The sequence below is a fragment of the Ornithodoros turicata genome, chromosome 4 (assembly GCF_037126465.1).
Source record: "Ornithodoros turicata isolate Travis chromosome 4, ASM3712646v1, whole genome shotgun sequence".
NCBI lineage: Eukaryota > Metazoa > Arthropoda > Arachnida > Ixodida > Argasidae > Ornithodoros > Ornithodoros turicata.
Window position 1 is genome coordinate 2,280,400 of NC_088204.1, and position 15,302 is coordinate 2,295,701.

The following is a 15,302-nucleotide window of genomic DNA, read 5'->3' on the forward strand; positions in this document are numbered from 1 at the left end:
AACATTCTAGTTGGAGAAAACGCAAAAATAAATAAACAAAACATAAATAGATAAATAAAACTAACTACTCACCGAGCAAAAGTTTTGTCGCACATTATATTCAGCATTCGCCCTGTGCCGCAATATCGACTTTGCGTTGGCATGCATCTCATCTTGTCGTCTGCTATATACGGAATATCTTGTGGTTACGCCCCAGCATATTTCCCCCGGCTAGCAGTCCACGAGAAGACATGAGGTCCAGCACTTGTACTTACGCGACAGCTCAAAAAACAAGCGGAATTCAGTTGAGGTTTACATATATTCGGTGAAATGGCGCCATAATCGCGATACAAAATTCGGCCGCGGAGCACTCTGAGCCACTCACTGTGGCGTGTTGTAGAATGACTAAGAACGACGACCTGCGGGCGAGGCCTCCCCTTGTTCGATATACCTTTTAAAAATCGTCCACTCTTCGAAAGAGCGTATCGGAGAATTAGGGACGTAGCCCATTTCCCTGGCATGGGACCAGCGAGAAGACAGGCAATGAACTTTTCAACGTCACACGAGGATCGTGTCGGCCGTCCCCGACTGCTTTTGTAAATTTGATTGTGCAGTGACAATGCAGCGCAGAGAGAAAGTATTTTGCACGGTGACTCCAGATGGGCAGCTTGACGGATGAGACAGGGCTGAGAGACACGTTAAATGTCACCTGACTGATCCTTAAAAGCAACCCAGCTAATCGGTATCATCATCATCCCTTCACGTCATTCCCCGTTCGCCTGTCTGTCCTCGCCCTTTTCCTCTCGATGCTCCTCGTTGCCATCCATTCGAGAGAGCAGAAACGGAAGTTGTTTCCTCAAAGAGAGATCCCGTCATAAATAATCCCCATTGATTTACGGGTTGTACAAGATGCTCAATCAGCCAACCAAATAAGCCGCGAGGGAGGTACGGAAAAAAAAAGAAAAGGAAAGGAAAAGGCCGGATAAAGTTTGACTCGGCTCTTCTCGGTAGTAATCGATTTTAACCTTTGCTCCTACGGGGTCCTTATACGTAATACGCTCCTGTCGGTCGTGCTTTTTTATCTATGCACTTATGGGCGATTCTGTGAGTTTTTCTTTTTTTTTTACTACCGATAGCCAGATTTGATTCTCACTATCGATGCTTTTGTTCCAGCCTTCGGTTTCGCACTGGCACATTGACAACGAAAACAGAATCACGCGCGAAGGAAGCTCTTTCCGCTTAACTGTAATGTATGGATGATGCACTGCAAGCAGCGAAGGATGATGCGCATCATAATCATCGCACCCATGAGACTGCGTGCAAAGCAGCAATCAATCCAATTCAGAGAGTATCACGTGACCTTGTGATTGGTTTGAACGGCATGGGAAGCCCAAGGTCAGCGTCGGAGGGAAAGCTGCCTTGACCTGTATTGTAAAACTTATAGGAGTGGGGCATTTCTCTTTCTATTTCTATCTGCCCCCCGATAGCTTTCCGATGGCCGTCTATCGATAGTACTATCGATAGTTTTTTTACTGTCGACAGTTTTCTTACTATAGATAGTTCGATTCTCATACGACTATCGGTAGTATCGATAGTTTTGCATCACTAGCTCTTAATCCTATAGCTTCTGAACCATTGCTGCGCAGCCCTTTAGGAATGATCTGTTTGGCGCCCCACGTTGGGTGCCAAATGTGGGGCTTACCCGGAAACTGGTGGACCAGAGGGATCCGAAGTCATCACAACTGACAGAGAACTTTGGAAACCGAGTTGTGTGTATATGCATAAATACGAGATAATATATAAATAAATGATAAATGCCTCTTAGATGCATGGACTAAATATTAATACACTGTGTCTACACTGGTGTACGTGCGTCATGTATTTTGCCGAATAAGCATTCGCACCTGATTCAATTCAACGCAATTAGATTCAACCAGAAATGGGTTTGAATCGGGTTCAACTGAACCCGATTACACCCGAATTATTGAAACGATATGACACGATATTTGCCCCCCCCCCCCGATGTTGTTAAAATATATAACCCGAATAAGTCAAGCCTTACCTATATTAATTACACGCGAGCATCTTGCAAACGAGGAAAAAACGTTACTGATAAAGAACAGATGTTAGCCGATTTCCGATTAGCCGATATCACAATCAACTAGGACGGAGTTCGCCCTTCAAAGTCAAAGTAGTTTATTCGAATAGATCACGATGACAAATACAGAAATAACGGGACTGTAAGGGCAAGCCCTTTTGTCCCTTGATGCATTTACACATTCTAACATTCTGATATGATTTTTAACGTTCTAAGGACACTGTAAAGTTCGATAATGACACGACAACAGGAACTTCTTTAATTAAGAACACCGCGCCACGCATTAATTAACGATCCGGGACGGGTCTATCTGGTTTCAATGCTATCTTCTGTCGCTTGCACGAGACTTCCTGAAAGCTTGGTCTCGATTATTGTTTAATTGTATTAAAATCCGCAATTATTCCATCGCTGCGCAAACGCAGGGCGCGCAATTTTTGTTATTCGCTATCAATGCGGGAGCCCATTTTAAGCTGTAACGTTGCTCACGCAATGTAGATTATTCAAATATTGACCGTCTTATCTCGGACAGACGTTAGGCGCTCTCACGGAGAGGATATGACAGAAGCGGCTATGAATGTACATTACGAAGGAATATTTCTCCACAGTTGTTGCTGGATACGATCATCGCGCAACAACGTTTGTCACGGTGGGATTCTGGGGACGACGAGCAAGGGCTGGTCGCCATCTATTTTTGGAGCAAAGGTAACGATGCGTGACTTCTCAAGAATAAAGTCCGGCGCTGTCAGCGGATGTAAGCGGATATCCGCAGAGTACTTGCGGAATCGGAAGAATACGAATAATCATTGCTATATGCGGATCGGGTGCGGATAGCGCTCGGGCGCATCACGATGCGGATATCAACATAGCGACCGATCAGACGCGGAAAAGCCGCGTGAAAGTATCGAGATAGAGAAGATTTTTTTTTTTTTTTCGGCACTGCGCATCCAGATTGCTGGTGCCCTCGGCCGGGTTCAATCCCACAGCCTCGTTGGTATCTGATAATTAACGAGTGCAGTATTTGTTCACTGTGAATGTTTTCTAATGAGATAGTGAAGTTTGCATTCGCGGCTAAAAAAGCTTCTAAAAAAGTTTCTAACTTTACAAAAAATAAGTTGATGTAAAGAAAGATCGCGTCTCTTTCATGCAGCCCTATATAGACAGTTGCATTCTAACCCATCATCCGCGCATCCTGTCATTCGCAAATCGGATGCAGATATGAAAGTGTGTGAGCACTGCGGACGCATATCGGGTACGGATTTTGATACGGATTACGGATTTTGCAGAATTTTGCGTTTGAGGACGCGGATCGGACGCGGAGGGCAAAGAGTTCATCCATGCAGAACCGAGAAGACAACTCAGAGCAACGCCGCTCACTTTCACGCGTCACGTTCGTATTCGTACTTGTAAACTTCCGAGTCTTTTCCACTCTTATTATAAAACAATCACTTCCCTTTTTAACCTACACACAAACTACGGAGCAGCCGACTTTCTGCGATGACATTTTCAAAAGTCAGCTCGAAGGTCTCGAGCCGTCATCAGCATTTTACCGTGCGTTTTCCGTGGTCGCCGTTTCCGCACATGTATCGATCCTCCAGACATTGGTTCCCCTCAGACAGTTTCCACCGTCTACTCCCTTTTACGTCTCCGGCAGCGTAACAGGCTCCAGATGTCTTCTGACGACAAGTATTCGGAAGCGGCTCTTTACTTTCATCGCGCCAGTTTGATGGCTTCAGCGAAGAGGATGGCACCAATGCCGTATACCTTCCAGAATTTCAGAGTTGGGCTCCTATAGGAAGCCCCTTCGTCGGTGTGTCGCCTTTTGTCTTCTGCGTCTCATTTCATCTCGGATTTAAAAGATGGAAGAGACGTTAACCGACAGGTCCAAATTAATGTTTTAAATTGGTGCATATTACGGAACCTACCTATATGCCATGTACACTATATTAAGCACCCCGCCTCGTTCGAAGTGAAAAGAGCGGTCTCGAATGTGACAAATGATCGTGATAGACAGACTTCAATGCAGAGGGCAACGAATGAAAAAGTTTTCTACTGAGGTACAGTACGTGTAATAACGGACCACAAACACTGCCAGAATATACAGGGTATTCATTTTTATCCGTTACAAATTTTTTAAATAAAAAAAACCTAGGAAAGCTACACATATGCTGTTTTTGCAGGTAGGTTATGACTTATGAGTCCCGAAGGAAAGAGCGCGGAAACTTTTAATTAATTAATTTCGTTTTCCGGAAAATGCGAGACGATAGGATTGGAGGCAACCGTTATTAGAATCCACCATCTTTTTTTAAAGAAATCCTGAAGCAAGAACGTACTTTGAGATATAAATAATCAAATTTTGATACGCAAATGAGCCAAAATCAGAACTACGCACTTCTCGAGCGCAGAAACGACGTGACCTCCGACCTGCCTGGGCCATAAAACGGTCTATCTTGCCGTCCAATCCAATCCAATCTAATCCTCGACGCCTACTCCAATCAGCTCCATCGCTACAAAACATATGCACTCTCCGACGATGCTCGTTTCAGCATATTTAAAAAAGATGGATTTAAATAATGACTGCATGGTTCCAATTCTATTCTCTCTTATTTCGCCGGAAACACCTAATTAATAAGTTAATTAATGAATTTTAGGTAATTAGTCGTCCAGTAGTCCGACAGGATGTCCGCCTGGACCCATAACCCATTTGCAAAAACGGCCTCTGTGTAGCTTTCGTAGCTCTTCAATAAAAAAAAAATCTATAACGGATAAAAATGAACGTCCTGTATATTTAGAGTGAGTCATATATTGTTCGAGGATCAATCTCTAACAAATTCGAGCACCAATTCCTAAGGTATAATTCAGGGGGGGGGGGGAATTGGGCGTTCCTTCGAGAAGCTTTCGATCAACATCGTGCAAAGACAGCAGTGCAGGTGGTAACCTTCCGGAATCCATTCGGACATCCACTCCTGGAGTGGGGGTAACACGTGCACCGCAGTTTTATAAAAAATAAATAAATAAAACGAACTCACACCTTGCGACATAAAGAGGACAAAATCAACGAGAACATGCTTATAGGCCCACTCCAGACCCTAACGCAAAAACATTAGTTAACCCGCGCACGAAGGTCCGGCATCTATACCGGAAGCTCGACCAATCACAATCCTCCTTTGTGTACCAAAACACGACCCTGTATATTAACCGGAAGAGCAGCGTCATCTGCAAGGCAAGCAGCCGGAAGTGACGATGGAGGAGAAATGGATAAATGTTTGTTTTCGCTGGGTTTCTCAGGCAGCAGCAACCAACGAGAAGCGACAAAATAAAGAAGCAGAAACACTTTTGCAGAGGGCATTTTTGTATTCTGCACGCAAAGTAGTAATCGTAAGATATAATCAAACGAACGTACATACTCAAAGAAGTTTTAAATGCACAGACGCCATATTTTCAGCGTGTTACGGATGTTCTTAATTTTTTTTTTCCTTCATGCACAAAAGGCCATACGATAACGGATGGGGTTCTTTGCACAATTTACTAACTTTCATTTCATTTTTGATTCATTATTACGTCCTTCAGTAGCGTTCAAAAGGAAAGAAAGAAAGTGAGCTGGTGGCAGATATCCGTAACGAAAACCTGAGACTAGGGGAAAATAAATAAAGAAGGACGCAAACCTTCAGCAACAAATGTCTCAAGTCAAAATTAATGGCGGATTAATTCTGCTAACCGTGGTTCGTTTAGAGCAAAAAATAGCACGAAAAATAAAATAAAATGCCGCCGAAACACCACAACTTGGAACAACTTCATTTTATCTTGAACTTGGGAAAAGGAAAGGTCAATAATAATAAAGATCACCCGATGAAATGGATGAAATGGATGTGTTTTTCGTTAAAGGAATTCAATTTTTTTATCTCCCTACAAAGAAGACAATTAGCACGAATTATCTTTTTCTTGTTTGGAGAGAAAGAGGTAAAAAAGAAAGAATTCTATATTCACATATATAGGACGCGAACATATCTCAGGTAAACATTGGAGTATCCCACACATATCCCTCACTAGGGGCTGCATATATATATACACCTACACAAGGCGAAAGCCTCTCGTTTACCCGACTGCACAATCCCCCAAGGAAAGAACGTCGCGACGGGAAAAGAGAACGACCGTTTCCCAGGCAGCGGTGATTTATGAACCCAGTTCTATGTATCCCGCGCACATGTTTGCTTGCTTGCTAGATTTTTTTTTTTTTTTTAGTTCTTGCGGAGAAAGTTTGGCAACGAACGATCCTTTCAGCTTTCGATTGCCTCCGGAAGCTGCTATCGTAACCTTAAATGTTCGGAGACGAGTCAGAAGCCATTATGGTTTTATTATGGGAAAGCTATTATCGCGTAGTAACACCCGCAGTGGCCTGTTCGTGGATTTAGTCTTATCTACACGACCAATATCTTTCACGTGGCACACAGTGTTTCGGTATAGAATGTGTACCACAAAATCAGCCGGGTTCGAGTCTGTAACCGGGAGATCAGCTGGCCCTATCACCTCATTCACTTCTTTCAGCCCTCCTCGGCTGCCTAATAACGTCCGCAATGCATACCCTCAGTGTAAATTTATAATCTTTTACGCGTCTTTTACACAAAACGTTTTGTAAGTTCGTTCTACACTCTAAGAAAAAAAGGAGTAAAACGGGGAGTAATTGCAGCTTCTACTCCCCTAGTCTGCAATTACTCCCCATTTTGCTCCCCTAACCCAACATTTAGTGCCGACATTTACTCCCCAGGACTGCAAATTGTCACTGAACTTCACGAATGGTCTCCTGAATGCAACAGTCACCGTAAATATGTGCCCTTGGTAAATTTGAAGGGCATAAGGCTGTATAACTCAGACAACGTAGCAATTTTCCAGCACACAGAGTAAGAAACAGTTAGCGCATCTTTCTTCGCAAATTGTGCCCTAGTATGGCGCAAGATTTTATATCACTCGATATATCACGGTTGACGGTTTGCTTCAAAGTATTTTCATGCATGCGCACCAATTATGTACCTGGGACTCTTACGACATCGCGTGAAATGCGGTCTTCACTCTGTGACATTCATTTACTCCCGTGCATTTACTCCCGAAAGGGACTATTTTTTGTGGCAATGCAATTACTCCCCAAAAGGAGTAAACGTACTCCTTTTTTTCTTAGAGTGTATTAGGGCGTTGTAAGTACATGGTAACAACATGTCTCCGAAACTGACGCTAGTCTGTTTCGTAATATTAGAATTGGATCTATCGCGTGCATATAATTTCATTAGCTGACAGCCAGGGGCGTCCGAAGGTGGAGGCAGCGGGGGCCGGGGTCGTCTCCCCCTTTCCAGAGTTTTTCTCTCCGGGGGTTCCGCAAACCCTGAACTTTCGCTCTGAGGGTATCCCGCCACCCCATTTTTCATCCGCAAGTGTCGTCCGAGACAGATTCGCTATCAGCTCTGTTACCGCAGAGTGAAAACGAACAGCGGTTTGGAAAGTAGAAGACGAAATTCACCCGAATAGGTACTGCCCCCCCCCCCCCAATTACCCCACGTGATACTACATACATACACACGCCATATTACATACTAAAAAGCAGATCTGCGCTCCAGCAAAGCACGTCGCCTTGTTTTTGATCGCCCGCAGGGAAGCATTCGTGGTTAGAAAGAGTTTATCTCGAGAACCACTGAGAGGGTTCGCGTTCCTGCAAACGTGTAAGTGAAGTCCATAGAACCTTCGTTTATTTCCCTTCCTCAGAGCCTTATGGATATGCCTTATCTTGTGCCAATAAATTTTGTTCACCAAACGTGAGACCTAGCAATTATTTTTGTCCTCGATATGCTCACACCTAACACTCGCGAGAACAGTTTGCTGGGTGCTGACTGTTTTGACTGACTGTCTGCTGTTACTTGACAGCCTGGTAACAACTAACACATAAAGGATCACTGTCTTTCAAACTCTCCCACGGGGTATTACACGAATGCTGATTGACTCAATGGCACCGTCCAACCGCTAATAGACATGAGGCTGTTATTAGTACGTACAGTGTAGTGTACTTTATCGGAAACTGTCATTGGTCTACGCCTCTAAAGGTCACTTTGCCGCAGAGACGGTAGACTGTGTTAGGAAGTGCTCCGCGCAGGTGCGCTGCGGAATTGGGGTTGATGGCATGTACAGCAGTTTAGTGTAGTGGCTACATTTATGCAGTTTACTATCATGCGTGACAACTGTAATAGTAAAAAGATGTGCACGTACAATTGCCACGAAATATCGTGGTACTACTTTTCTGCAGAGCAGAAAATGTACGATAATTGTCTGTCAATACCAAGTTAATAATATAATATATTATATAGTAATGTCTGTCATACCAAGTTACTGTAGAAGTGTTTTTTCCGCGTGGAAAATATTTTCGCGTTTTCGAACAGAGCTGCTTTGAGGATTGATTCGCGAGAACTTAAATTCGCGACACAGGTTTCCGGGAGTGCTTTGCTCTTGCATATCGTGCCGCCGTCAATACTCAGGCATATTTCGGCACATATTAAGACATCCGTTGTTCACGTGGATTGCGGCATTCTAAGTCTATTCCTTTCTTCTCCTCACAGAGATAGGAGGAAAGGTCCTGTCAAATGGCCTTTAGGGACCATGTAGGAGGCCATAGTACTGGCCGTGTGCAAGTTAGTCAGTTTATTTTAGCAGTTCTTATTAATTATCACTCGGGGCACTGACCAGTTCGGTTGAGATGTGGTACTATCATTCAAGCTGGTTTTGAGAATGCGGGGAAAGGCATGTTCTGGCTTCGTAGTATAGTGGTATATTGCACGTATAGTGCAAAGCGTTTATAGGAGTAACAAAAGCATGATGAATTTTCATTTCTTTTCATCTTGCCTGATGGGGTAAAACAATCTTCTGCGCTTGCTTGAACTGCCTATGCTATACATGGAGTAGAAAGTATCAGGTATATAGTCGCGGTATAGCGTCGAACGTCGAACGATTTTCGCCCTCATATGGCCAGAGTTATTCGCGGGAACTTAAATTCGCGATTTTGGAGGTGTGCGCGAAAAACGCGAAAAATAATTCCGCGCGAAAAAAACCACTTCTACAGTATACCTGCAAATTTTTTTACACAACTTTTGGACTCATTAATGAAGTTGTATCAACAGAACAGCAGCCACAACAAAAACAGTAGGTTCCAATGGGTTTCCAATGCCTCATTTCAAACTTAATTTATAATGAGGGCTTCACACTTCCGGCACGACGCGTACACATGTTCCAACCCAGTTCAATCACTTTGATATAAATTTATCTATTACACCGTATTTTCTTTTTTTCTCTCTCTTTTGTTTGGACTTGAACTTTATCTTCTTCTGCAGATCGAAAAGAAGGAGATGTTCGTCCCTGACAGAACCAGTCAGCCTTTCGACCGACGCTCAGTCGAATTGTTTGAACGTGAGTGATCATGTACTCACCACGTCACGCTTCGATCAGGCAGTTCTCATAAAACTACAGCTGCACGCCCCAAAATCCCGGTACGCATTCCCTCACACTTTTCCTTCGCATTGTGGTTTCACATTTTTAACACTATTTCTATGGACACACTTTTAAACGGCCTCCATCAAACGGGACCCTTTAACCGCACATGAACTCGAAGAGGAGAGCATCCCGGATGCTGGCCACATGAGGAGGCACAGAGGAGTGCTCCGAAAGCAACACGATCTAAATGCGTTGGCATTCCGTGAGAAATGATGACAGACGACTTTGTTTTTTCGAGCAGACGGCAATAGCAAGTGCAGACGACTCTACTCACGGAGGTTCGTCGCCTGTCGGTGATTCTCCTGCGTCTGTAGGAGGAACCACTGTCCATTAATCGGTTCACTCGGGAGATTCTGTCAGCCGGCGGCATTCACCAAGAACGCGACGCTGACTAGCATCGCGGACACGGGGCTCGGCTCTACTGATCATGCGCGGCGGGTTTCCCTGTGCGCTCAACCGATGGCGCCACCGCGAAACGACGATTGTCATCGTCTGCTTTCAGGTAGTTTCGGATTCGAAGTGCGCCACCGCGACAGGTGAACATGACGATGATTTGCGAGGTTTCTCACACGAGTGAGGAAGGTTCCTTAGAAGGAATATCGCCAACCAATGTTCGCTGAATTGTGTTTTTACTTGTTTTTGTAGGCTGTTATGCTGCTTATGGGCAAAGCAATAAATGGAATCAAAAAGGTAACTCAGAGGTTCAGAAAAGACTAGTATTATGACTATGAATACGCGGCACAGTTACATTAACAGCACAACAAAACCAACATATATATTTAAATATATCAGACTCCACTTCTTGCAGGTTTGAGAGTGACAGACTCCTACCTATTCACATCTGGAGAAAAAGGTGGTGGTGACTTAATGTATCGATGTGTATGAATTAAAACACTCTCCTCATTAGGAAAACCGGTTTATTTAACAAACCTTTGCATAAAAATCCACAAAAATATGTGAGTAGATTTGTTGTTCTAGCATTCTGATGCACAGCAATACGCAAACATGCATATGGATACTAAAAACATGTAGACAAAATAAATTATTAGTGTAAAAATAAATAAGTGCTCAATAAACGTTACAACAGCAAAAGCCTATATTTAAAATTAAAAATTATAGTCCATCATTCGCACAAACCCATGCACTGAACCAAAAGCCACTGTAAAGTTAGGAGCCTTAAAAAGAGGCACAGCTGTTTCAATTTATTGTGGGTGCCACACTTTAATTGTGGAACGTCCTGCCGTCACTAAGGTGGTTCCGTGTACCTGAAACTGAGAACAGAAATGGGGTAAATCCCAATATTTCACCCTCACAGAAAGAGCAGCCTCTAAGTATGTTCAGACAGTGCCAGCCTAGATCAAGAAGCCAGAAACGTCCGATCTCCTGGTTCCAAGTACCAGAGAGTACTCATTAGCATTGATGTGGACTACTAGAGTGAGCCCATTTTAGGATATAAAGGCACAAAAGAGGATACATGGAAGTATGTAATTTGTTTTCTGTATTTTCATCATCTATTGCATTGTAATGTTCTGTGGTAATAAGTCTATACACAGAAGGAGAGTATTACGATTATTGACCTTTTATAATTATTTAACATGCAGAATTGCTTTTGCAAGAACCATGGTCCTAATCGGGTATATTACACACACCACACAGCAGGAGGAAGAATTACCATTGCTTTATGCTACTATGCGAATGATCGTAAAAACAACACTGCCATTTGACACCATCGGCTACTGTATGTGAACACACCCTTATGTGACTGCATCCTACCCTGTCCACATTATCCTTCGGAGCTCCAAGAGAGATCACTTCAGCATCCAACGTTGGTTCCAGAACATACATCGGAGACTCCAAGATGGATACAAGGACACTGCCCAGAGAATGGTGGATTCCGGACACAACGCTTGCTTGCTTGGCTAATGAAAAGCTCTGAAATTGTAGAAATGGACACTAAAGAATGGAATGCTAAAAGTGGTAATATAATGTTATTATGAGATAAGTGGGCAGGGCATTTCATGTGCCACTGTACAATCAAATCACTAACATTAGCCTACTTAACAGACAACACAAATGCGTTTAGAAGTGCAAGGGTGCAGGCGAGCTGGTACATTGTGTTGTCTTTTTTCTGTTCCGTGTTTCCGGTTTTATCGTCGATGCTACAAATGTGTTGGCCTAGCAAGTACAATGAGCTGCAAAATTCTGCACAAAATGTACTTTTACGTGCCTAGTTTCGCAATTAGTTGAAGATTCATCTGGAGCAACTTGATTGTATTCATTATCTTCATACAACCCTGTTTAGATAAGATATATAAGATAGGAGGATAGGAATATTAGGACATAAATCTATAACATAAAAACCCGAGACTGGGGGTCAAAAGACAACACAGACAAGGTCCTTTCACAAGGTTTTGAGACCTCATCTCTGTTGCCATTTTTTGTCCCCCAGTCTCGGGTTTTTAATACCGATAAGTACCAAATTTACAACAATTTACACAGTACAAGGCACAGACGCAGAGGTCGAGGCAAACCTAATATCCCTATCTCCCTAACTCCCAAATTTCACATTTGGGGGGATGAAACATTTCCCTACCTGAACACTTTTAAGCTTGTCACCCGTGGCGTCAACTATGTATACAGAACCGCATCGAGTTCCGACCCAAAGCTGCTCCATGTCGTAAGAAACTGCAGAAGGATATCCGTCAAACTGGAAAGACACGCACATATCCCTATTGTTGTTCTCTTATCACTCGCTTATCACTAGGCTTCCAACTTTTGCGGATTTATTCGACAGACTCCTATAAACTCCCTCCGATGTTTTTTTGCAAGACATCGGATTTATCCGATAAATCCAACCCGATTTTTCCAACGCCCACGGGGCTGTCTTAAGGTATTTCCCGTTTCCTTCTTCCACACCTAGTTTTTTTTTTACTTCAATCCGATTCGCAATTAAAAAGAAGAAAAAGGTCCGAAGTGGTAGCCTCCTTCAGGACTGCTGGATGCATGACTGGCATGTGCATAATACTACACGCACTTGTCCCATCTGTTCCATGTATCCTCGACCCTAGTGACTCTACTTGACCCCGGGTACTGGACTAGTTTGGCACAGAGCAGTTCTGTGTTTGTCACAGCTGCTACTCATTTTGAGTCTGGGCACCATTCACAGTTTGCGCAAATACGCTCGTTTGTACTTCAATAACTCCGGGTATTAAAACATCCGTGCGTTCCATCGTGTGGTCGCAGTCACTGTCACTTTCCTCACACTGCCTCTGCGACGACTGCTCCGCAATACTCCGAAATCGGCTCCGTTTTTCATTTTTTGGACCTCTTAGTCCTCCGAGAAACTCCCGAATTTCAGGAAGGTTGAAAACTCCGATAAACGCCCTCCGAATCTTCCAAAAATGCAAACTCCGAAAAGTTGGAACCCTACTTATCACCTCAGAAAAGTTCTCCCTCATTTTCCACGTCCGTAGATCGACCACAGCTAAGTGGCCGCCCTGGCATCCTGCGATCAGTGCCCTGTCATCCATTGCCATGCAGGTGATCGATGACTTGGCTCCGAGAAGGCGCCTAAGGTTGCCCGCAGGTTCGCGCTTGTCGTGGCAATATATGGATCCTCCATAGGTGCCGAAGGACAACAGGTTTCCGACGTTACACAGGCATAGCACGGCGGTCTTGACTCTGAAATGGAAAAAATGAACTTCACCGCATAGCACGTTCCTAGCCAACCATCGTCTCGAATGATATCGTTGTCTGCCCTGATTTGTTGAAAACATGGGGGGGGGGGGGGGGTACGCCTTTTCTGTGACAATTATGAACAGCATAAGTGTCACAAAAAGGCGTACGCGTAGGCAGCGGCGTGAAAATTATTTTTAATCACTCGTGACAACTAAGAAAATTTTACGAGATTTCCCTTTCATAGAGAGGAAAGAAATTACTCACACACACTTTCTGTTACTACCAATATATCCAGAAAATGGATGGTGATATATTCCAATTATTTATTTATTTTTTCTTTGGGGGGGGGGGGGGCAAACTCCTAAGCGACCTTGCTCATTCATTTTCTCTTCATTACAAATGTACTACTTTATCGTCAGAAACTCTGGACATTAATTTCACGATGAACACACCTTAACGAATTAATCTGGGCAAGACCATGATCCAGATCCCACATCTTCACTGCGCTGTCCCATCCACCACTGTACAGTGTGTTGTCATGTGCACACATGCACCATACCCATCCCTGACACAGAAAGACATAATGCGTGTCAACGCAATACAAAACACACACTCTTACATGCCTTACCCCATGTGCATCCGGTAGAGCATGCACGAGTCTCTGACTTGAATCCAATACGTCACCATTTCTGTCTGCTTTAATATTCCAAAGTTTAATGTCTTTGTCTCTCGAACCAGATGCACAAAGTGAGCCATTCTGAGGTTGAACGAAGATAAAATATCACACATTGCGGATCTTGTTTCTCCAAATGTTACTTTGTGGAACAGTTTATGATGGCAACTCACGTTCAGAAGTTGAACGACATTGACAAAACCGATGTGGGGAGACTCAAAATAAATCGGTGTCACGTTTCGTCCCCATGATGTCCACACCTTGTAATGTTCTTCTCGGTCAAAGCAGGCCCTTTTCCAATCAAACGAGTCATTCACTGTATGAAAGGATCAAATTTTCGGATCAAAGGATCAAATTGTTGTGCTAGCATGAAAATATTGTACTTAGAAGAGAGCAACAAGCATTTGAAATAAGTCTGCAATGAAGACAAGGCCCGGTACTATGAGCAAGGGTAAGACTACAAAAGAATTTCCTGCAAAGTGTTTCATGGCATGAAACAAAGTGGATCAGACCCGGGTGCCAAGTGTAAATAGTTGCAGTTGTGGGCGAGGTTCGATATAAACCCTGGCAATTTGCAGACCTGATTTTCTGCAGTGGTTAAGACTTTCTTCTTTCGTTTTTGTGTGTGTCGTGCAGCAAAAGTAGCGAAGCTTTGAGAGCATAAATGTTTACCTGGTACAACAGGATATGTCTTTGGCCATTGTTGAAAAAGCTTGCCTTTCCAGAATGTATGATCATTTATCACAGCCTCAAAAGTCGTGCAAACTTTGCTGAGCACATCGACGATGAAGGCGGCATCGAGAAATGAAAATACTCGAAACAAAATTTCGTTCGGCAGCGCTTCCAGTCTCATCGTAGTTTTCTACGGGGTTCCTTGTCTGAATAAAAAAGCTCGGTTTATAACAGTTATCCAAAACTGAATCATTATTGCTGTCCATGTTATGAAACAAACTTGTACGTCTACGAAATTTACCATTCATTTGTCTCAAATGCAAATAACGAAGTCTCCGTGCGAGTTGTAAGTTGTGCCTTGACTGCCCAGATAGCAAAATGTGCACACCCATGACATTTCATATTTGTTAATTGTCATCGTCATTTGTCACATCTGTGGAAATATGCTGAAAGAAATAACGAACGCTAATCAGCTGATCCCACACAAATTCGGATTTTTCCACTGTTGTCGAGTACGGAGTACATCGAGAAGGTGATGTGGCAGGGTGTAGAACGTATAGAAGCTTCTTGAATGACAATTTCGAACTTACAAAGCAATGCAAGTAAAGTCTTGTAAAGAAATAAACGGAAATATAAAACTTTACTTACTTAGATACAGTACATAATTGATAAAATAAAGTG

At 43.3% G+C, this 15,302-nt stretch overlaps 2 protein-coding genes across 3 annotated transcripts in view; both read right to left on the minus strand.

The window, feature by feature from the left end:
- Nucleotides 1-10,024, minus strand: part of LOC135390649 (ceramide phosphoethanolamine synthase-like) — a 54,511-nt gene extending 44,487 nt beyond the window's left edge. Inside the window, exon 1 of one of the 2 annotated variants that reach the window (XM_064620445.1) lies at nucleotides 9,873-10,024. The gene's annotated coding sequence lies outside the window, so the exon portion shown is untranslated. The remainder of the gene's footprint in view (nucleotides 1-9,872) is intronic. The other variant, XM_064620447.1, reaches the window with a different exon arrangement.
- Nucleotides 10,025-10,498: 474 nt separating this feature from the next.
- LOC135390653 (F-box/WD repeat-containing protein 9-like) lies at nucleotides 10,499-15,145 on the minus strand. Its single transcript, XM_064620452.1, has 9 exons — nucleotides 14,923-15,145; nucleotides 14,622-14,827; nucleotides 14,123-14,265; nucleotides 13,905-14,033; nucleotides 13,729-13,841; nucleotides 13,036-13,279; nucleotides 12,192-12,305; nucleotides 11,372-11,530; nucleotides 10,499-10,869 (listed from the first exon to the last, which is right to left on the minus strand). Exons 2-9 carry the CDS (start codon nucleotides 14,800-14,802, stop codon nucleotides 10,801-10,803), a joined length of 1,152 nt encoding a protein of 383 aa, XP_064476522.1. The 5' UTR covers nucleotides 14,803-14,827; nucleotides 14,923-15,145; the 3' UTR covers nucleotides 10,499-10,800.
- Nucleotides 15,146-15,302: the final 157 nt, after the last annotated feature.